Here is a 17782-nt window from a genome sequence, read left to right as displayed (position 1 = left end):
AGAGAAGGGGAAAAAGAAAGAAAAGGAAAGAAGGTCACGAAAAGGCAACGACTAAAAGTCCTCTCGTGTGGTCCAAGTCAATCAAAGTATTGAAAACACACGAATCACGGACCACTAAAGTGGACGTGGTGGTAATCCCTGGAGTGGAAGAGTGGGAAGGGCCTTGTTTTTGTGGACCTGACGAGGCATGCACCAGGTCTTTCGCACAGAGGAAAAGGTGCCTTGAGTGCACGCCCGGAGAAAAGCGACTGGGGGAAACAAAGAAAAGAAGGCTCCAGAGAGAAAATGGGTTTCAGAGGGATCAGAAATGTGTGGAAGAGATAAAACAGAGGGAGTCGACGCCGCAGGCAAGGTTGCGGTGATTGGCTGTTAGTCATGATGGCAGCCTCAGGCCACGGGGCTGTGACGACGTAGTTGACGTCGAGATTTACTGAGGATGCTGAGATGTCCATAGTACTATTATATATATGCACTTCGAGATAGTTATTCCCTGGAGATAATACCTTGAGGCAGCGGTGTCTACAAATTCCACAGTGCAGTGGAGGGGGGGGGAGTTGCCCCTCCATTCCGTTTTGCTTGTTTTGGTTTTGCTGGTTGAAGGAACCCACGGAGCAGCCGGTGGCCCCAGCACCCATCCCATTTGTATAAGAGAGAAATTCTCTCGTACAAAGAGAACAAACGCCTTGGAGAAAGTTGGAGAAACCCGTGCTTCGTCATAGTCAGGAAAATACAGACAAAAAAAAGGAATCACCGGTGACACAAGATGCCCATACCCCGAGATTGACATCTAAGACAGCCCCGGTTAATTCCAGCTCCAGTGCTAGATTCCTAGGGATTCTCCTTCGGATGTAGATTAACCCATTCAATGTTAATCCTCATTCCCTGTGACCATCTCCGGCTCCTCGTCCACGTCGATCGCCGCGTCCAGGTCCAGGACATCGTACCGCATCGCATCTCCATACAAGACACACACTGCCCGGCGGCCCTTCCGTCCATTCACATCCAGGTGGACTGGTCTTGCCTTCGTTCCTGATGAAGCAAACACATGCCTTAGTGCGCTTGCATGTGACTCCGACGAGAGATCAAGGGTTGTCGCTGGTACCGCGGGCTTGGGAGAGGATGGATTGCTATCGATTTCCACGTAATCAAGCACCAGGGGTGGTGGATCGGTATACTTGGGTTGATTTTGAGCAGTTGCTGGTTGGAAGGGGAAGTTGAGTAGGCAGGAGAATCCTGCTGTTCAGCTGGTTAATATGACTCAAGAGTGCAATAAGAAGAACCCCGATACTTACCCTTGTTAGTCCAGAGAATCACCAGCGTGTTGTCATCAACAAATTGTACTTGGCGGACTTCGCCTTGCTGGAGGCTGAGGACCGCAAGAGAGGTGCTGTGTGTCGAACTAACGCCGTTGATAGATTCCAGGGTCACGCGGTAGATGTAGACTGGGATGAAATGTCAACATTTTCGCCCCCCCCCCCCCGGTATTAGAAGAACAAGAGGATCACAAACCCAGATATTTATCAGTGGTCGACCTAGTAACAACATATAGGGAGCACGGCTGTCCCTCCTCAGCATCCTTGAGAACATGTCAGTCAATGTTTCGATAAGCAATCCCTGCACAGGCAATCTCACTCTCACCTCATAGCAAACCATAAGATCCACAAGACTGGGATCACAGTCCGAGTGAAGCGTCAGGGGAGACCGATGGAGGATACCCCTGCGCTGCGTCAACGCAATCTCACCAAAGACCTTGTCGAACTGGACTCCCAATCTCTTCGTCAGATCATGGAGCTTTGGTGCATCCACTGAAGTGCCATCCCCGCCTTCAATCTGGGCCTGCCGCTGCTGCTGCAAGAGGGACTTGAAGGTGTCGTAGAAGGACTGGTCATGGCCATCGGGAAGCCACTTATCGGTGGCAGATGGGGGAGGCGGAGCCACGCCGATCATAGGGAGTTGGCGGATAGAGCTGCGTAATGCGCTTTTGGTCAATGCCCCGGTGATATACTTGACGGTGGGAGGAATGTCAAACAAGTTCCTCTTCTCCAGTAGTTCTTCGAGGGATTGGGACAGAGGTTCGCTGTTGAGAACATGGATTTCGTGGTACAACCATCGGGAGAAAGCGCAGAATTGCTCCAGCTCCTGATTAGCGTGGCTAAGAATCCGGTGGGAGAGAAGCTGAAGGCAATCCAGTGTCTCGACGATGGCATTTAGCTTTGGCGTGTCCAGCCCGAGAACACCACTGAGCTTGTGGAATTTGGATAGTCCCACCAGTCGACTAAGGAGCACTTGACTCCGCTCGAGGGCCGGAAGAAGGCACTCGTGGGTTAATCGGCGAATGCTTTCGTAGCCGCCCGCGACTGCTTTATCCCATCTTTTGTATCCCTGTGCAGCTCGTTAGCAACCGACCGCAGTAGAACCTGTAAATAACATACTCTTTCCCCGACAATATCCACAAGAAATTCTTTCATCGGCTCGAAACAGTGACCCGTAACCACCAAGTGATAGATCGCAGTAATGAAATCGCACTGGCATTTCTCTTGCAGGTCTTCACTGACACTGCGCAAAAAGCGAGCCGGAAGCTCCTGTGCATTCTTCCATTCGAGCTCAATCTGCCGCTGCACCTGGCCAATATACCGGAGCAAGTTCTGAAGTTGGGTAGTCTTCGACGCCAGCAGAGACAGGTATCTGCCTGACTTGGTGATAAAGCGCAAATCCAGAGTGACCAAGTTGAGCGGCGATGGGCCTTGATCCAAAGAGGATGTTGCCAACATGGCATGAGTGGAGCTCAAAGGATGTGAAGCGTGGCGGAGAATCTGGTACGATCCAGCGTGGCCGGCAGCGTCGCCGACGGGGAACGAGCCTATCTCGAAACAGTCAAAGATACGCAGGTGGACATTGCCATCATCGAATCCGACAAAGAGCACATCCACCGAGTCGCTCGTGTCTTTCACCGATGAATGGAAGATAGCATCAATGGAGGTCCGGGAGCTAAACAGGTCATCTTCGCCTCCTGTCGCAGGCAGAGTACTCAGCTTGGGCAGTGAGCTTTCGATGTCCAGCAAGGCAAGCTCCCTCGGCAAGTCGGCCTTGAGAAAAGCAGCCACTTTGGACGGCTGTATCCCCGGTGTCAACAGATCGTCGACGGAGAGCTGGCCGGCCGCATCGCGCAGGTGCTTTTGCGCCGCTTTGCTGTCGGTGAAATTGACACCCCACCCCAGACAGGTTGCCTTGGGCATGGGCCGTTCAGCTGGGCTCGAGGCTTCTTCGCACTGTAGCTGGTACGCGGGGTAGTGGTGGACTGTCTTTCCACTGTACGAGCTGATAATGCGGACCGAGCCATCACCACAAGCGACGGCAAGGAGTCGGCCTGGCAAAAAGTCAGCGTGAACGAGACCACAACACAGCACGGGGATTAAAATGAAGAAAAAAACAAAAGTATCCAAAATATTTACAGTAAATTGAAATAAACGAGGGGGGCAAAAACACTCACCATTTCCCTTCCAGATCAGCCCGCGAATCTCGCCGTCCTCCTCATCCTCGCCGAGGTAGGGATCACCTTTAAACGAGCCCCCAAACACCCGCTGCCCATTCAATCTGAAGACACGAAGCTCATCATCCTCGGTAGCCAGCGCAATCAAGTCCATCGTGGGACAATACGCCATGGTGCTGGTCTTGCATTTTGCCGGCAGGGACTTCTCCCCCACGGGCGTGAGCTGCGGGCCGTCTTCCGCCATGGCGAAGTGTAGTCTCTCTTTGAGTGGATGAGCTGATTCAGCCCATCCTTGGTTTTAGAGATTGGTGGACGGAGGGCACTTCTTTTATGGTTGGCGAGATTCGACTTGTTGATCGCGATGCGTGGTGGATGCAGGAATTCTTGGCGCGTGGGTGTTTTGGTGTGGTGCGGCGTCTGCCTCACCCCATCGACCATGATGGATGTCATGACGATAAAGTGGTTTGTTTACTAATTCTCGAGAGAACTAGAATGATTGGGCTTGTTTTTAAAACTGGAGGATTATTACTGCCATTATTATTGTATCGTTGGACTTGAAATATTTCTAAAGTTGAATTCATGCTCACGTATGTCTTACTATATATCTACCTAACATCAAGTACTTGTACAGGGGCGACGACCATCACCCAAATCCCAGCGACCAGCACTGGAGATTGGAAAACAAAAAGAAAAATGATGACAGTCTGCCATCAGAAGGGAGCACCGTCCATCTCAGCCTGGATCATGTTCTTCAGGTAACTGAGCTCATCCATCAACTCCTGCATGGTCGCCTGTCCGTGGACAGGGCTGTCATTAGGACGAGACCCAGAGGGATGCTTTTTCTCCTGGTCATCGCTTTCTCGCTTCTCACCACCTGACTCTCTCTGCACGTCCGGGAGAATGATCGGAGAGCCAGTGGTGTGATTCCGCGACAGGGCCAAAGCCTCCATGGATTCAAGCGCGTTGAATAGGGCCGCGTGGCGCTTGGGGTTGCTTTCCACCTCGTCCATGTTTTCGATTCCGAGACCGGACGCGTCAATATTGGATGACGACAGCGAAACGGCGAGCTGGGGCAGCGACTCGTTCCACGAAGGGATGTCGCCGGACGCCAAGTTCGGAGACGACGGTTTGGAGTGCAGGGTGAGATGGGGTGTATTGGGGTCGGTGTTGGGTGCTGGATCGGTCGGTTGCGACGACAGGTCAGGGGTCCTCCAGCTGTCGTCGACGGCGGGCGACTCAGTCTGGTCGTGGTTGAAGGTCGAGGTGGACACCATCGACTCGGGAGAATTGTAGTCAGTGTCGGTGTCGGTGCTCCATTCCGAGAAACGGCTTTGCTCGCCCACGAGGCACGAGTTTGTGGAGTCGTCCACAGTAGTCAGGCTCGAGAAATGGCTGCGCAACACCTCGGCGTTCATGGCTTTGTCGGTCTCGTCGATCTCGCGGACCGCTTCGTCCATCACGGAGGAAGGCGTGTTGGGCAGTGTGGGAAGCCTCTTTTCACTGGTATCCATGCCCGTCGGGGTGGTTGCATCGCTCAAATTTGCCTCATGCCGTATGCTCATCGGGATCGTTCCACCATCTTGGTTCGCACGGGTATCATCAGCTGCGGCGCCTCGGGAAATGCTAGGCTTGCGACGCTCCGGGCGTGTTTGCACAGTCAATGCTCGCGCAGGCGCCACATCCCCGGCACCAGCTTTCAATGCGCGACGACTTTGAATGGTAGCCGGTGTAGAGGTTTCAACAGGCTGTGCGTATCCAGCGTTAACCTTGATACCAGGGACGTTGCGGCGATCATCCGGGACATCCTGCTGTGGTGGCAGATTCGGTACATTTTGCGGCGCCGCATCGGGCTGTTTCTTAGGATCCGTCCCATCCGTTGGCCGAAAGCCAGGCTGCAGCGCCCGCGATCTTGGGGGCGACACAGAACGCGCGTCTTTCGAGCTGTGGGCTCTGCGAGTGGCACTGTTGGGCTGTGATACACTTCGGTGAACCCCACCACTGCTGGGAGAGGCACTGGAGGGAAACGCCGGACTTGGCTGGTGATGGAGAGGGGCGGATGTTTGAAGACGGGCCAGGTTGGGCTTGGGCGGCTTTCGCGGGTTCATGAATTTGTCTTCGGGATTCATGGTTCGGTAATCGGATTTTGCGGAGCTATTACTGCCGGAGCGGCCATGGACGCGACTGTCAGGTAAGATGATGGGTACGTTGAGCACATTCATCGGCTGTCCTGGGAGAAGGGGACAATTGGTAACGACAGGCTCTGCCTCGTTGTAGTGCTCCAGGTCATCGTCCAGCAAGTACTGTGTTGATGGTTAGCATTCCCTACCCCCTTTAGCGCGTCGACTATCGTCGAGATATACTGACATAGTACCAGTACGTGGCACCCATCTTGAGACCGCCTGTCCGCCATTGAGATTTGTCGTTGGGGCCGTCGCCAATGATGTCGGTGAAGGTGTGGCATCCTCTCCAGTGTCCAGCACCAACGCGTTTGTCTCGCTCCATGGCGTAAGGCTTGGAGAAATTGTCCCATGATCCGAGCAGCTTGACCGATCGGACATTGGGGTCGGTAATCCTGGGACAGAGTTAGCAGATGGCAGTGCCGGTCCGACGAAGGGGGATACTCACAACAAGAAAGTCATGAGGGTGGTCGATATCATCGCAATGCAATAGTCAAGGAGAAGAAAAGAGAGATGCCGCTGTTCCGGACGAGAGATAGGAGCAGACAACAGAGATCAAGAGAAATACCACGCAATGCAAAACCAAAGAAAACCACGAAGCCCAGAAAAAGAAAAGGGAAAAAAGAATGACAACAGATATGAAAACAATATAGTACAAAGAGAGTGTTCAACAAAAGAGAAAGAAAGAAAATCCAAAGAGCGCCGAATATAAGACAACACCAGTCGAGCTTGCCCAGCGACCAGCCTGGACACAGAGACAGGGATGTTTCTATAATTACAGCACCAAGCTCGCGGTGCCTGTTTCGGAATCGAGTGACAGGGCTAAGAATAACCGTCGAAGCCGTTTCAAAGGAATCGGGGCCCGGCCGCAGGATTGTCACAACAATGCCATGGCCTGGCTATGAAACAGGCCACAAAACAAAGCAGTTTGACGCGGCTGCTTCAGGATTCTCAGGTACTGCGCAGGGGATGTTGCGACAAGCGTGGCCAATGGGAGGGAGTGAGGCGGAAGCGCCGAGTAAACGGATTGGCGGGTGTTCCTGGATCCCAGCGCTTCGAACTGGGGGGGGGGGGATATCAGACGCAGGAACGGAGAGGTAATCAGAGAAAATGAAAGCGTAGGTTCAATTTGATCGAGGGTATGTCGGTATGGGTCGTGGGATGGTAGAGCAGCAGAAGAAAATATGAGAGAGAAAGAAGAAGGGGAAGGCAAGAGAGATTTTTGGCGATGTGATCGGCACTGCGGGGATTGTGATGACTCTCTCTGGCTGCCGATCAGGGAATTAGTGATGCCATCGAGTGGAGTTCAATAGTCGATAAGCTATGGCGTCAGCCACAGTTGAGAATCCGAGCCAATAAATCAAATCACCAATTCACCAGGACAAGCCAGATCAGAGGAAGTTCACGAAATAAGTCAGGAAGAAAAGGGGGAGAACAGCGGATGGCCATATCCCGGTGGCGTGCACGCGTACCATGGTTCGCTTCGACCATGCAAGGTACACCCGCGTACCTGATGATTGCCTGAGGGTTTAGGCAGCCGCATAGTTCCATAGCTCCTACGCTATCTGACTGGACAGGTCAATATCGGGTACTGAAGCTCATGGGGCTGTTTGCTACGCCACAGAGTTTCTGCAAGCCATCTGCAGGGGTTATTCTCCGTGGCGTGGAGTCCCAGATCCACTCGGGCGGCTCCTAAAATTGCTGCGGCGCTTGCAGGTGATACGTTTCGTGATCTGCCAAGACGTAGAAAATATAAATAATAATAAATAATCAAATCATAATTCAACCCCAAAGAGAAATTTAAAAACAACCCCTCCAAGATCAAGCTGACCATGAAGTAAACACCCAACACCGGGGATATCTCAACCGAGGCAAACAGCCCATGACTAACTCCGATTGACCCGATCAACCCGTTGGAAACCAGATGCAAACAAAATTCAAGATACCTGCCGCCGATCAAGTTTCTTATTGACTGCACCCAACACACACTTGAGAATGCCATCAGCATCAAGCACCTGGCCACGGCGTCCCTTCCAGGGCACAGTATCGACGATATCACGCAGGCGCTCATCGCGACAGCGGGTCCCGAGATCATCATCCAGCTCCTCGAGGTAGCGACGAACATGCTCATCGGCCCCGATCTGAAAGAACTGAATACCAACCTGCCAGGGCAGCGCATTACAGCGCGGGTGATCGAGCGTGCGAGCCACCTGGACAATCACACTCTCAGCATCGTCCGTGAACTCGCCGTCGGTGATAGCAATAATATTGACAGGCTTAACAGCTCCAGCCAACTCGTCACCGGCCTGTACGCGCTCCAGCTGGCGCAGGTACGGCGCCAGGATCTCGAGCAGGCGCTTGCCGACAGGCGTAGCCCCGCGCGGACGCACGCCGCTGAAGATCTCCTGGACGTCGTCGGCGGTGGTGATGTTGCGGTAGGCGCCGGTGGGGTCGGAGTGCGAGGCGCGGCGGTGGTTGAGGAAGTAGAGATCGATGCCGTCGGCGTCGTACTGCGTGCAGATGGGCGTGATGGCCGAGATGGCTTCCTCAGCTTCGTGCCAGCGCGGCCCGCTCATGCTCGAGCTGTCGTCGACCAGGAAGATTGTGTCGAAGTCGCGCAGGAAGGCATAGCGCGAGTCGCTGTCGCCCATTGAGGTCTTGGTTGTCTGTGGCACTTTCCAGTCCCGCGATTCGTAGGCCGGTGGCTGCCACCGGGCTCGCTTGGACCCTGGTCGGAACCGCGACAGGAGGCTGCTGTGTCGGCATATTCGGGATTGTTCGTTTCCCATGATGCTTGCGTCGGGCGTGATGGCAAGCGCGGACTCGCGGTGCTGGTGTCCGCTGAGCCGACTGCTGGGGAAGGATGACCACAGTGGTGGGGGGACTGGTCGACCGAGGATGGACATGGTTTCTTAAGTTGATGGGCTTGAGATGATGCGTGGATACGTAGTGTGCAATATGAAAATTTTGGGACCCAGGGATTTAGGCCATGGGGTTCCAAGGGGTTTAAAAGCCTAAGGTGAAAGAGGACGAGGCTTGGGCAGTATACGACCAAGTAGGCTGTGGGCAGAACTTCCACAAAACACGCGAGGCTCATTCACCCTCATAACATGGTTAAGCCCGACAGCATGCAACCAGGCTCGGTCATTGAATCAGGGGTTTTCTTGCAAATTAATCTTAATCGAGTCGCGTGTAAATAGATCCATGGGTGTATCTGAATGCATCACGGCGCATGCATGGCCTTACAGTCCTCCAGGGCTGTCCCTTTGACCGGCAAGGATATCTGAGAACTAATACACTCTGAGATAGCAACTAGGCCTCCTTTGCTTGCCCATTAGGTGCGTATTTCCCAAAGGTAAAAACACACATTGTGAACAAGATCGTATGTCCCCGCAAGGCTGAGCCGACACAGCCCCAAACATCGGATCACTCGGTGTCCAAGGCGCAGCGAACATGTCGGAAACAGAGCGAGATCTACTTGGGCTCGTATATATTGCATCCACCAAAGGCTTATCATAATTAATTGTAGTGCGTACAAGTCGCTGACCTCGCTTTGCTGAGGCGGCTTTAGGAGATGGAGAAAACAAAAACTAAATTTTATCTCATTTGAGAGATTTTATTATTGATTTCATATATAGATAGCTATTTGACAACTACGTCTACTACTACAACTATTACGTCGCTAATGATTTTTATCTCTATATTTTCTAATCCTTTTTTCTAATTACTTATAGATCTCTATTCCTCTCCTTATTTTATTTACCTCATTAGTCTTCTTTATTCTCCCCTGGTCTTTCATTCCTTATGATCACTTTCGATTGGTGTTTATGAGCTTTGTTATTCTTTACTATACTAATGAGCTGAACCAAGGTCAGCGCTAAGAAGCTCCGAATGGGCAATTGTTTCGCTGCGGTTACATATTCTTATATTATAGATACCCACAGACCCCAGATCTTAGGCCAGAAGTGAAAGTAACTATATGCAAATTCCTAGGTACAGACAAAATACCATACAACTGTACAAAGATATAGACACACTAGTTCTCCAACGCCGGAAAGTCGTGATAGTAAACGTTGATAGGCGCAACGCGATGTTCCTTCCATGCTGGAAAAGAGAATTATTTGCTTCGGGTCCGGAACCTACACACCAGGAGAGGGGGACATAGGTGTAGGGGTGTTCCCGGGAAGCATAGAGTAGGGATCAAACTCTTCCTCGGGCGAGTTAGACACATCAACGACTGCGCTTTCATCGATGGTGTCCTTCAACATGCCTGGATTAGCATCCACGACCTCCACCAGGGCCAAAGCCTGGTCGATACCCATCGTGTGGCCAATCATGTGCAGACATTGCATAACCCACCGGCGCAGGTAATGATTCGGGCCCTCCGCCACGCCGGCCAGAAACAGGGGCCATAGCAGCATGAGACCGCCGAGGTAGCTCTGCGGTTTCGGGTGATAGGTCGGTACATCTTCCTGGTGCGCATCGAGATGGAATGGCACACTGCGGCAGATATCTACCGCGAGCCGTCGGATGGTGGACCGTAGGCTCTCACGGTGAAGACTAAGCTCGTCGGATAATACGCTTGTGGAGGAATTGTCCGAGAATTGTGGGCTATGCGAGAGAATGATATCGCTGACGATGATGCGCGCACTGCGGTACTGGTTCCATGTGTTGCAGACGAAAAGATCCGGATAGACGGAATACTGGTCGTCGTATGGGCTCATTCCACGACACTGGTGCTGGAAGGCGAAGTCGAAGGGAGATCGAGTGCGAACGGTATAATTAAATTCGGGCGTCAGAGCGGTCATCCAGGCGATCAGCTCGGCCTCGATGGCCGAGGCAGCCGAAAGGATCTCGGGATTATTCTTAAATACTCGGTAGCGGATATCAGCCCGGAGATTCGCCAGCTTCCCAATAGTGATGATGAGTCGGTTGCCATAAGCTGCTCTGGGTTCCAGGAACATTGGAACCTTGCTGCACTCGAGGAGGGAATCGGGTAATCGCGTAGCTCCTTGGATACAGGCGATGATCTGGGAGAAGTTAGCATGAACTTGAATATAGGGGGCGAATTTTTGACCACTGCTTACAGTTTGATGTCGTAGATGTAAAAAGAGACGAAGGCCGGCTTCGGTTTCCAGTTGTTCGGGGCCACGAAGGTCGAGTAGAGCTGTGGCACCGCGGATATGCTGAGTCCACATGTATATAGTGTGAGGAGGCCTCGAAGTGACAATCTAACGTAATTAGTATATATATATATATATATATATATATATTTCTTCCATACCATAGAAATACGCCGAGGTATTGTGGCTTACCTCATAAATGGCCATAAGTACTACGGAGCCCAGAACCTGGTTGGTCTTTGCTTCTTTGACATCGGAAAGGGCCTCGTTAATCAACCTTAATGCGGACCCATACTCTTTGCGCGCCATTGCTTTCAGCGGGGCCATGTCTTTGACGCGGGAGAGCATAGCCACGGCGGTCGCGGTCACACTCGCTCGCATGGCTCTCGCACTTGCAGGACCCCCGGTCTGGTGCAAAAAGTCGGACACGAGGCTTGTCAACCAAAACGTGCCGGGCGACCCATTAGAGTTCAGGAAATAGCATAGTGCCTCATGCTTGTGGGCCTCTAGGTCTGTTGGTGGCTGCATCTCCAGTGGCCGTTTCCATAGTTGACGCATAAGATGCTGGTGTTGTGGGTCTGAGTTGAAATCAAAGTGGGGATTCTCGGATGCGGGCTCAGGTCGCACAGAATTCCCTTCTGGGGATGCTGTGCGAGAGAGCTGCAACTGGTTTGATCTCGAATTTGATCTAGAAGATGAACTTTGAGACGAAGTTGCCGCAGTAGTAGAAGTACGAGAGGTATTGCCGGCCTTTCGTTCCACTGACTTGCTCTCGTCCCGGAACATGAGCGACAGGGGGTCACGGTAGCCTGGGCATTCTCGTTTAGCCCGGACGCATTGCGAACAGGCCGGTCGGGCTTGATCGCATCGAACTTTGCGGGACCTGCATTGACCGCAGCCCTTGCTTGGCTTCCCGCAGTATACCATGGGAGAATAGAGTACCCTTTGTAACTTGGTGAGAGGGAACTCGGGAAAAGATGGGGATGATATTCCCAATCAGTTGGGGGCTAAGCTCCCTCACTCAGCCCTGCGCGCTTAACCACTTTGGGCATCCACCGCGAAAGGGGAGGCTCTTCAACGCTGAGCCACTTTTGCTTCTTCTTCTTCTTCTTCTTCTTCTTCGTGGCTTCACCTTCTGCTAAGCTCTGGCTGAGACATTGTAGTCTACCTCGGCGAAGACACTGCCACAGGTCGAATGAGGCATGGGGATCGCACCAGAGATCTATAAAAGACCATCCGGCATGGACAATTCTCAGCATCCATCAGTCAACATTTCCATTGATCCGCGGCATCTATATTCACATCTATACTTTACAAGTCCATCATGGGGGTCACCTATCGCCATGGCATCTCTATCCTCCAATTGATTATCTACCTCCCGTCCTTTTTCATGGCATCATTCCTTGTGTTTCGCCATGGGTTTCGTCAAAATAGCGGATTCTTTTTCCTCGTTCTCTTCACCCTGACTCGCATTGTGGGTGCATGTTGTGACCTGGCGACGATCCACAATTCATCGACGGGGATTTTCATCGCCGCGGCCATCTGCGGTTCGATCGGCCTGTCCCCGTTGATGCTCACATGCTCCGGACTGCTTTCTCGAGCGTAAGTGTTGACTTGAAAAGCCCATCCATACTTATACCCCATCAGCAACAGAAGAAAGCAAGGAAAAGCTCACATGTCCACATTAGTAACCTATCCATCCAAAACACCACCGACCAACCAGCCCTGCACACCCTCTTCTTCCACTTCTTCCGCCTGATGACAATCCTCTGCATGGTCCTGAGCATCGTCGGTATCACCTCAGACATGAGCCCCGAGGGCCTAAGCCACCCCGACATCAAGGTCAAAGTGGGCGCGATTCTCTACGTCGTGACCTGGGCGCTGATGTGCCTTTACCTGGCCATGCTTATCTGGCGACGCTATGCGCTCGAGAAAGGCGAGCGCCGCACCTTGGTGGCGGTGGCCATCTCGGCACCGTTTATTCTGGTGCGCGTTATCTACTCGCTCCTCATCTGGTTCGCGCACGACTCGGCCTTCAGTCTGTTCAATGGCAGTGTCACGGTGCAGCTGGTTATGTCTGTTCTCGAGGAGTTTGCGGTCGTTATTGTTTGTCTGGGCGTTGGTATGACTTTGCGGATGCGGAGTATGACTCCTGCGCAGGATGCCAAGGCTTCTTCTGCCTATCCTCCGGCTTCGTATGCCAATGCTTAATGAAGTGAACTGGACTGGTGGCTGTCGAGTCAGAGGGATTTGGGTGAATGATGTTATGCCTGATGTGTTCTAGAATATAAACTTGCATTTTTCTTTCGTTTTCATTGTTGTCTTATTATTTTCTGGCAGAGCATATTTATAGTATTTAGTAAATACAGCCCGAGATTCCCTACCTCCTTTCAGATACGTAGTCTACATCCGGAGATTTCTTTGTTTCTTTCATGGGTCATTGCTTTTACTACCTAGTAAAAATGAAATGTCTCTAGTTCAACTGTTAATCTTTGGGTCACATGGCTGTACTAGAGCCAAGCTACCATTAGCTTAGTTCCCGTCCGTAATTAGACTGGTAATTAAATGGTCGTTGAGATTAAATCAGACTACAACTATCGCGTAGGTATGAGACAGAAGAAAGGCCTCAGAAACTAGCTGTGCTAGTTGGATGGAAAGAAAGATAGAGACAAAGAACAAGAAAAAGAAAAGAAAAACCGCAAATTCCACGCGCCGGGTATTCGTACAGGCATCAGTCGTCGCTCGTCACTCGTAACCTTGTTTTTTTTTTGTTGAGATCGGCAGAAGTGGAGGGTTCGGCCAAGCCACGGGAAGAAAGAAGAAGGGATGGGCGGAAACGCAATGTGGCTGACCGAAGCTCCACAACTCTGACATCTCCTAGGGGCTCCACCGTCGACATCACTCGCTGGGCTCATCGAGACCCAGGGCAGACAGGCTCCCTGCCATTTCCACGAACAGTCCGCGTCTGTGCAGAGTGCTCTCTGCCCGCATCTGCGTGTACATAGCGTGGACCTCAGTGTCGCGGGCGTCCCGGCTCTCAACGTCGAAGAACTTGGTCGCCAGGCTGGTCCAGGCCTAATGTCATATCGTCATTAGTATGAACTCACTTGAATAAGCAGAAAATGAAAGGAAAGTAATAGCAGACTTACCTGATGGTACTTCGCCCGTTGCTCCTCGGGCCCGACTGCTGCCTTCTCGGCGAGCATGTCGAGGTATCGCCGCACGCGAGCCATGTCCTTCGCGACCGCTTCGGTGGTCGGCACCGCCTCGCTGGTAAACACGGGGGCGGCGGGAGAGATCATGGTAGTAGCCGGGCTGGCGGCCTCGGGCGCTGGGATTTCGATCGCAGGCGAGCCTGCGGCGGCGACCGGCGTTCGACTGGGCTGGCGGAACAAGGTGAAAAGAGATCCGCGGGAGGCCGGTGACTCGGCACGGGAATTCATGGTCTCGAATGTTGCCGGATCCCGTCGCTCTGAGCGGTTCCGTGCGAACACCTGGCGCAGGCCATCCATGACCCCCAAGGTTCGTCGCTGGTCCGTCACTCGCACCACGCCCGTCTGGATCACCGTGTTCGCGACCTCGGGGTGTCGCGTGACAATTTCTTCGAACGTGATGGCGGTGGGCTCGTCGGGCATAGAAACCAACAAGGGAGGGAAAGGGCTTTCCATGGTCGGGGGCTGGGATTGATTGTCGGCTCCCTGAGCATGCAGTTCCTCTGAGCTGGAAGAGGGGAAGGAGTCGTAATTGGCGCCGTCACTTGCCATGCTGTTGCGCTCCAGGGCGCGGGGGTAGAAGGTGGTGCTCGTCCGACGGGTGAGAGCTCGATTGGCCGAGGAGGAAGACTCGCTGCCCATGATGTATCGGCTTGCAGCCAACGAGACGTACATAGCAGGCTCATGGCGCTGCCGCAGGGTGTTCGAATCCCCGTCATAAGCAGACTCCGAGCTGTCCGGGTCTTCGAGGCTGTCATGGATGCTGGGCTCTTCGACAGTTGTCGGCAGTCCAGCAGCAAGCTCCGGCTGCATGGTGCCCTGGAAGACTCGGCGTCCCTGAGAGGCCTCGATGTACCGGATTGTGCCCACCGGCGAGCTAGCTGATACCCTTTCGGGAGACCTCTGTGCCGAAGCACTTGATCTGCCCGAAGGGACAGGGATGTTGCTGCGGGGCGAAGGCACCGCAGGGCCCTCATTTGCCGCGTTGGAGGTGTGAGAGTGGGAAGGTCTCACACGAGGAATTCGAGAGAGCCCACCTTCGCGGCGGCTCCTCGGGAGAGGAGAGGGAGAAACAGAAACAGAGTCTGAAGACATCGCAGCTTCTGGTCGGTGTTAGTCTCAAGGTTTTCGACCGTGATGGACCGTGATGGACCGTGGTGGTTGACAGGAAAACTTACTTTTCTTTTCGGTCTGCTCCGAAAGGTGGCTCTGAGAGAAGATGGGGGTGTTGTTGAAGTTCAATGACCGCAAGCTCGAGCTGTGAGACGACGCAGCTTCTGCCTTGGGTTAGCGCGAATGCTTTCCTCCCACCCCAAGAAGCATAGAGAAGTCCTCACCTTTTACTTCGGTCTGCTCCGAAGTGCCCGCTTTAACAGTCGTCACAGTCGGACGTCTGGTCCGACAGGTCTAGAAAACGCATGGATTGTCAGCCTTCAGCTCAAAGACACAGACGGATATCTCCAAGAAACAATGAGCCTCCTTGGACTCGAGACATGACGGGGAATATGCTTCCCTGGGGCATACGCCAGGGACCACCAGCACGCATCTCCCCAGTCTGTACGGCATCGTTTTACTTACTGCCGTGGCTCAGGGCTCCAGCCCGCAGAGACGAGATCCTGAGAGGGAAAAAAGATTCCCTCGAACTTGAGCTCTCGCTCTCGTCGCTCTCGGGCGAGCTCTTGCATATCAATCTATTAGCTCCGGGCTCTGAGGTCTCAACAAGGGAAGGAGCACTTTTATCAAACGGCAGCATGGCAGGGGGCAGAGCTCAACGTGAGGCCAAAGCAATATAGCTGGGGGTAGCCAACCAGCATCACCAGGCAGTGCCCATTGCTGCGGCAGCAGGGGCGCCGACTAAGCGATTGTGCTGGGAGTGCGGGGAGGGTGTTGTCATTGTGCTGGTCACTTACCATCTCTGTCAACCACCCCGGCTCCGGCCACACGACCTCCTCGCCCTCGACCACTTGGTCAGCCTCTCTCGAAACCGCGAGGGCCCACTGGTGGATGTCACCAGCGCCGACGTCCTATGAGAAGAGAATCAGATCATTGTAAGGGAGAACCCAGATATTGGCTACTCACGTCGGTATTCGCGGGCTCACCCCAGTGCCCCTTGCGAGAAGAGAGCTTCTCTACCTTAAAGGATTCAGTTTAATCAGTGTTTGTTCTAGATTTCCCGCGGTCTGGCTCATGAGTACTCAGCACATGGGCAGGCTTACCGCAACCTTGAAAAATCTCTTGCATGCCTTTGCAAGATGCGCAAGATTCAGCTTGCGGCACGTCTCCAAGAACGCCCACTTGAACTTGCCAAACGGCCGCTCGCTGGAAGACGGCAGGGGGCCGCTGCGCTTGCGCCGCAACCCGGGGACGGGACCAACGGTCCTGGGAACGGGGAGCTTCAGCGAGAACTCACCTTGCTCCTTAGCTGTACTATGTTAGCCCATCAGGTCCCTCTTGGCTTACCATGCTCACAGGAGTGTGGGGCTGGGGTTCTACTACCTTGGGCACGACGTGCCAGCTCCGCCCCCATGGGGAGGCGCCCGACGGCGACGGTCGGGACTTCCACAGCCATGCTGTTGCCTGTGCTTGTTTCCGACCTACCGGTCGGCATGGTCACTACCCAGCCCTGTATGAATCAGTCTGGTGTACTAGTCAACCAACAGACATTTGTTTTACGTTTGGTACATGCTAGGTGAATGATGGTGCTTTGTGAAGAGAGGTCTCTGGATGAAAATGACTCTTCTGTTAGCTCTTGCTTTTGAGAGGCGACCTGCCAGACTGCATGCCTGACACGTTCGATAGGGCCTCTAGCATGAGACACCCACTTACTGGCCGTTGGGACTTGGTACAGCTTGCTTCGAAAAAGAACGGTACAGAAAGAAGGGAAGGGCGATGTGGATGGAGAGAAAAGAAATCTCGGGATTGTGCATTTCGAGAGAAGCGAGATGAGTTGCCTGGGGATAGGGCATTACCCGATCAGGAAGAAACGAAGAATCCCGTGATCGGCCAACGAGGAGAGTATCACGGGATCTGGGCGCTGAGTCCCCAACAAGATGTTCCTTTTTCTCGAAGGCTGGCAGTGCTTTAGGGCTTGCATGTACTTTGGGGACTTGGAAAGCTATCGCCCAACAGGGAGACCAGCAGGGAGACGGCAAGGAACTCTTACAGAAAGGCCGACTACAACAAGGAGCATTGATTGGGGATGAGGAGAAATATGCAGCATTGAAATGGGATAACTCCCCGAGAACTTGAAACTGGACGAAGAGAAGGCAATCCATTGCGTTCCAGGGCTGTCTCGAAATGCGAGAAGTAGAGACTAAACGTGGCAGACAAGCCACCGTCGAAAACTTGATCGCAGGAGATTCCTACGGGTGGAATGGAGCGCTCAGTCGCCGATTCAGCGCTTGCTGCAACTCCAAATTCCTCGTCGTTGGGGGCAGAGAACCGCGGCCGTTGCGGTATGGCACAAGCATTGATCATCTATACGAGATCCGGTCAGCAACATCCCGAGCGGCCAGGGTGCTACAAATACGCGCCATCCAGAGATTTTGATATTGATTTCAGTATCCGGTCCGGTAAATGCCTGTGGTACTCCTGGGTGTCCAAGATAACCACAAATTCAGCACTGGGGCGCTTTGGGTCAGAAGGTCCTGGGAAGATATCAAGATGAGATCTATAAGTTGCTGATATCTTCAGAGGTTACAAGACCCCTAGAACCAGAGACTGGGATTAGCCCACTGACAAGAAAACCTTCCCATTCCAGCTTCGAGCTTCTGGGGAGAT

The 17782-nt window shown here is 53.1% G+C and overlaps 7 protein-coding genes across 7 annotated transcripts; 1 reads left to right on the top strand and 6 right to left on the bottom strand.

The window, feature by feature from the left end:
• Positions 1-868: 868 nt before the first annotated feature.
• On the bottom strand, positions 869-3734 carry NUU61_006132 (uncharacterized protein; the record flags this gene model as incomplete). The annotated part of the gene is made up of 6 exons (XM_056656660.1): positions 869-1236; positions 1293-1442; positions 1510-1576; positions 1639-2382; positions 2433-3367; positions 3491-3734. 6 exons carry the CDS (start codon positions 3732-3734, stop codon positions 869-871), a joined length of 2508 nt encoding a protein of 835 aa, XP_056509460.1.
• A 466-nt stretch (positions 3735-4200) lies between these two features.
• On the bottom strand, positions 4201-6147 carry NUU61_006131 (uncharacterized protein; the record flags this gene model as incomplete). Its single annotated transcript, XM_056656659.1, has 3 exons — positions 4201-5790; positions 5855-6062; positions 6116-6147. The coding sequence occupies 3 exons, from the start codon at positions 6145-6147 to the stop codon at positions 4201-4203; spliced, it is 1830 nt and encodes a 609-aa protein (XP_056509459.1).
• Positions 6148-7604: 1457 nt separating this feature from the next.
• On the bottom strand, positions 7605-8573 carry NUU61_006130 (uncharacterized protein; the record flags this gene model as incomplete). The annotated part of the gene is made up of 1 exon (XM_056656658.1): positions 7605-8573. One exon carries the CDS (start codon positions 8571-8573, stop codon positions 7605-7607), a length of 969 nt encoding a protein of 322 aa, XP_056509458.1.
• A 1233-nt stretch (positions 8574-9806) lies between these two features.
• NUU61_006129 (Zn(II)2Cys6 transcription factor) lies at positions 9807-11717 on the bottom strand (the record flags this gene model as incomplete). Its single annotated transcript, XM_056656657.1, has 2 exons — positions 9807-10853; positions 10983-11717. The coding sequence occupies 2 exons, from the start codon at positions 11715-11717 to the stop codon at positions 9807-9809; spliced, it is 1782 nt and encodes a 593-aa protein (XP_056509457.1).
• A 397-nt stretch (positions 11718-12114) lies between these two features.
• Positions 12115-13001, top strand: NUU61_006128 (uncharacterized protein; the record flags this gene model as incomplete). The annotated part of the gene is made up of 2 exons (XM_056656656.1): positions 12115-12392; positions 12479-13001. The coding sequence occupies 2 exons, from the start codon at positions 12115-12117 to the stop codon at positions 12999-13001; spliced, it is 801 nt and encodes a 266-aa protein (XP_056509456.1).
• Positions 13002-13688: 687 nt separating this feature from the next.
• On the bottom strand, positions 13689-15097 carry NUU61_006127 (uncharacterized protein; the record flags this gene model as incomplete). The annotated part of the gene is made up of 2 exons (XM_056656655.1): positions 13689-13865; positions 13940-15097. The coding sequence occupies 2 exons, from the start codon at positions 15095-15097 to the stop codon at positions 13689-13691; spliced, it is 1335 nt and encodes a 444-aa protein (XP_056509455.1).
• Positions 15098-15741: 644 nt separating this feature from the next.
• NUU61_006126 (uncharacterized protein) lies at positions 15742-16610 on the bottom strand (the record flags this gene model as incomplete). Its single annotated transcript, XM_056656654.1, has 3 exons — positions 15742-16026; positions 16219-16412; positions 16463-16610. 3 exons carry the CDS (start codon positions 16608-16610, stop codon positions 15742-15744), a joined length of 627 nt encoding a protein of 208 aa, XP_056509454.1.
• Between the last annotated feature and the right edge of the window lie 1172 nt (positions 16611-17782).

This window comes from Penicillium alfredii, assembly GCF_028826965.1.
Source record: "Penicillium alfredii strain IBT 34128 chromosome Unknown utg000009l_segment0_segment0, whole genome shotgun sequence".
In the NCBI taxonomy this organism is placed as follows: domain Eukaryota; kingdom Fungi; phylum Ascomycota; class Eurotiomycetes; order Eurotiales; family Aspergillaceae; genus Penicillium; species Penicillium alfredii.
Note: the sequence above shows the minus strand (reverse complement) of the source record. Positions and strands in the feature narration are given on the sequence as shown.